A 4,590-nucleotide genomic window follows, 5' to 3' on the forward strand; every position below is an offset into this window, starting at 1 on the left:
GTTTCTCCTGAAGGTGGAGAGGACTGAGCATATAGCAGGGTCTCTAACAGGAGGCTGAACCTGGGCTGAAATACTGTCTGTCTGCACAACCGGGTCTTTAGATGATGTTACAGTACAGACGCCTGGACAAAAACACCAATTTATGAAGTTATTGCTCTGGTAACTACACAAAAATGGTTAAATTAAGATTAAATTCAGATCCATGATTCACAAGATGGAATGATAAAGGAAGCATCATTATAATCAATAACTGAATGTTTACTGACCACCATTCTGTGTCGGAGACCCCATCTTTACAGGATTCTCACTATAGAGAAAGACAAAATGTTAAGTCTTAGAATCATTTAGCACGAGTTTTCATTATACCGTTTTTATCGTCACATTATACTGACACAAATTAGATTCATGCTATTTATAATTCACATTAAATGTTTCTGTGAACATGTACCTAGAAGTCCCTTTGGCACTTGGATTTGGCCCTTTCATAAGAGCATGTTGAACGAGTCCAGTAAGACTGGCTATCTGCTGCTCCATTGCCTTTATTCTTTCACTGCAAAACACAGGCCACATGACTCACTTCATTAAAGAGATAATTCCATAAATTATCACATTCTATTCAGCTGAGGATCTAAGGAGTATTAAACAGTGCTAACAATGCTAAAGGGGGAACCAGCAAATTATATTGCCTTTCTCTGTTCCTGAGGGCAAAACTGTGGTGAACTTTTGTATTTGAGGCATGGTAGTATATATGTGAATTTTGGGCTTTGCCCTCTTCTCAATTACATTTAATTTACTTCACCACACAACATGACTATTGTGTTATTTTCCCCATCAGCCTTTGATTACTCATGCACTATTTGAACAAATAACAACACCAGAAGAAAGGGAAAGGTTTTAATATCATAGAATATACACATGAGCCTCAGTGTGTCTGAAAAACATTTTGTGTTGTCTCACAGCACAATAAGCTGCAGCTAATTTAAAAAAGTCCCACCTCTGAGGATTTCCGGCTGCCACGTGTCCTTGAAACGACCTCTCTACATGACCGGGCAGAAGGTCGGCGAAAACAGGGGAGACCACGTTGCCTCTCACCCTGGTCACCGCCTCCACGGCTCCATTACTGTCCTTGCGGAAAGATCTTTGCACAGGTGATGCTCTTTCCGCTGCCACACCTTGTGAGGACATGTGGGAGTTCTGTCCTGGGAGCATGTCAATCATTCTGACCTCACTGACCCTGTGAGGGGAAGCAGGCGGTGTTTTGGAGCCCATCGAGGCAAGCTGACTCTCACTGTACTTGCGAGATTTCTGTCTGTAGAGGGAGTGCTGCAGATCCTGGCCATCTGCATACGCTCCGACAGACTTGATGGAGCGGTGCTGGATGTACACCGCCCCATCTGGGATGTCTCCGGTATGGCTGCCTTGAAATGAGGCTACACTGTGCCTGGCCTCAGACGAACCGTATGCTTCTGAATACAAAGGAACACTCTTGCTGCTCAGATCCTCATCCGGTTTCACGTCCCGGCGCTCCAGGATGGCACTGGGGCAGGGTGTGATGGAGCGACTGGGGAGCACGTTGGACAAACGGTCCCTGGGTAAGGTAGCGCCACCAGGCTTGGCAACAGAGTGACTGAAGGGGATCCTGGAAGGGGAGGAGGGCATGGAGCGTGGTGTAGGAGGAGACAAGGAGCCCTGGACTGAATGTATGGGACTGTGAGGCAATGTGTGCACTGGGCTTTGGCCTCCCGGCTGCTCTCTGCCACTGTAGAGCCTCTCTCTTGTGATCTAGGGATAGACCGAAAAAGCATATCAGAGGGAATTTGGGTTAAAAAAAGCAGGTTTTCGAAGGGTCTGTAACACTTTGGTGTAAGAAAGAAAAACTGTAAAATAATGGTTATCAACTGGTTTTCATTTAGCTGAAAACCAAAACTGAAAATAAAGTTTGGGTAATTCAATTTGGGTAACCGACATTCTGGGTGTCATTTTCCCTGTTGATAAATTAAACCAGTCATAGGGAAGTTATTTGGCAACGAACTGCCTCTCAATATTTCAGCCAAACAATTTTTATATATTGCTACACTTGCATAATTTTTGGTCATGGTAAAGTGCATTCACACTGCCGACATGTTTACCTGTTGTAGCTTATCCATGTTTTGTGCACAAAATAGGAACTGACATACTCAAAATGTGTCATTGGAAAAGTGCTAAGTGTTTCGATCAGTGGTTTCAGCCCTCCAAAACTATTGTGGCCGAAACGGAAAATTTAAATATTATAATTTTCAGAAAATTCGGTGCATGACCAATATATTTATTCACCGCATAAAAGACATCATAGTCAGCGCTAACCACATTTACTCTTGTTGCAAGTAATTTTTTAACTCTTATTATTTATCTAATTATTTTATCTTAGATTTGTACTACTGCTCATGGCTTTTTGCATGTTTTCGCTCATGGTTTTGGAATCAGTTTAATTTGGCTAGTTTCAAACAAGCAACAGATACATTTGTGCCAAAATACTGTAGAGTGTAACTGTTCACAAAACCTTTGATGCCAGTAACAAAATATATAGAAAACAATTTTCCTCCCTTTTAAAAGCTGATAAGCTTATACTTTGCTATAACTGTGCATGATTATATGGTTAGTTGCATTGTATTATTTACATAGATTGCATTGTTTCTTTGTTTCCTCTGGCTGTCCGTGACCATGTTATTCAGAACGCTATCCCACCAGTTGAAAACTGCTGGTAAACAACTCTCAAAGAAAGTCAATGGATATGAAAAGGATCTTTGAATTTAATGAAAAGGAGCTTTTTATTACATATTTGTCACGAAAATGATTAATCTTCACAGAGAAGTTTTCAAAGCAGGAAACTAAAAACAAAAATTGTATTGTATGACTGTGTTGATAAGATTTATGTTCAGACATATGTGCACAGATGTGAACAAAAGATGGAACCAGTACAAAAGCACAGACAATAGCCCTGCCCAGACCTGACTTTGTACAGTGGTCATGCTTAAGCGTGCAGTAATAAAGCCCACAGACGGAGTGTGCGTGCAGCTGAATTATCCGCCATTCAGAGTTTAATGTTTAAAGACGAACAATATTCTCCAAACCTGTCCTTATAACCTCAGGTCTAGTTTCAGACCACATTAATAAGAGGAACCAAGAAAATTATAATTGCACTTAATGCATTTGGTTGATGATTTGGCTATATGCTTAGATCCTGAAAACTGTATCATATGAATGACAAGACAATACAAGCTTCAAATAAAATACCTGAGAGTTAAGTCTGTCTGTCATTACTTCTTAAAGATTTCTTTAAAGAAATTTGCTGTTAGAAACAGACCAAGTTCTCATGAAGGACAACCCAAACTGAGTCAGGCATGTTTAAACAGGTGCAGCCATAGTTTCATTATTGTATTATCTAAGCTCAAAATAGGTGTCTTATTTCAATGGGTGCATAAAGGCCTCCATAAAATTAACTTAATATTTCTCATGTGACCACAGGAACCAAATGTACTGCAAACATGCATGTTTAAACGCAAACGTCTCTAGGACCTTTAGTTTGCCACATGTCAGAAGTGATGCAAAGCACCTGGGAAAGCTAATTCACAGAGCATCACCGTACATGGGTCTATAAAGTATGTGTATGAAGGACAAGCTTCAACTTTCAAGAGATTTGCAGCATTGATAAACAGCCAAAATGAAAGGCCAATATATCATCAGGCCCAAACATTACAGAAAATGGGTCCATTTTTGCAATCCTTCAAAATAAGTGCATCACATCAGCAAACGTGTCTGTGCATGTTTGCTTTCTCATGCTCTCGGAGGACCTGTTTTACACATCCATTTGTTTTTAGTTCCTATCATCCCAGTAATCTAAAATTTGGTTTAGTTGGGAAAAGGGTTTCCCAATACTACAACATGTGAGCAGAGTGCCGTGTTTTTGCACAGCTGTGCCAGTGAAACTACTGCAGGGTCACATGTTGGAGATCTTATTGTCCCAGGAACGCAAATTGACACATGTGCAAAACACACTGTGTTGAGATAAAATGGGAGTGGCCGGTTGGTCATTCCAGCAGTGATGGAACATGTGTACAGGCACTTCCTTCTGCGAAATGACTAGTTGGTCCACTAACTTGTCAGGAACTGGTGAGTTCAGATGCTTTTTAGTGGTGGTGCTCTAAAGGGACTAAATTTGGAAATCCAACATTTTGCAGATTTTAGCTTTAGTGTGCAAACTGTAACTGTCAAAACGCTAAAACCATCTGTGAGATGTTATGTTTATAAATTCATCCCATTTAAAGTATTGCTGCTCCAGCCAACAAAGCATCACTTATCAAACAAATTCAATAAATTGAATGCATTTCTATTAAATTTCAAATGGCCTGCTGCATGTGAACAATGTTCCTGTTATTATTCATTGGGTTCCCACACATTTGAACCAATTTATTTCCATCCCTTTTCTCTCAATTAGTGGTCAAGAATTTTCAAACTAATTTCACAGAGACTAAACCCCCCAAAACATTGAATAATGTAGAGCTGAGCATAACTAATATATATATATATATATATATATATATATATATATAT

The 4,590-nt window shown here is 40.0% G+C and overlaps 1 protein-coding gene across 1 annotated transcript in view; it reads right to left on the minus strand.

Moving 5' to 3' along the window:
- Window positions 1-4,590, minus strand: part of LOC107550693 (sickle tail protein homolog) — a 30,101-nt gene that overhangs the window by 13,951 nt on the left and 11,560 nt on the right. The window contains exons 5-8 of the mRNA XM_016232040.1: window positions 995-1,782; window positions 449-550; window positions 267-307; window positions 1-122 (exon numbers count right to left, since the gene is read on the minus strand). Of these exons, the coding sequence (XP_016087526.1) occupies window positions 1-122; window positions 267-307; window positions 449-550; window positions 995-1,782 (1,053 nt within the window). The remainder of the gene's footprint in view (window positions 123-266; window positions 308-448; window positions 551-994; window positions 1,783-4,590) is intronic.

The sequence above is a fragment of the Sinocyclocheilus grahami genome, unplaced genomic scaffold (genome assembly GCF_001515645.1).
Source record: "Sinocyclocheilus grahami isolate Dianchi unplaced genomic scaffold, SAMN03320097.WGS_v1.1 scaffold406.1, whole genome shotgun sequence".
NCBI lineage: Eukaryota > Metazoa > Chordata > Actinopteri > Cypriniformes > Cyprinidae > Sinocyclocheilus > Sinocyclocheilus grahami.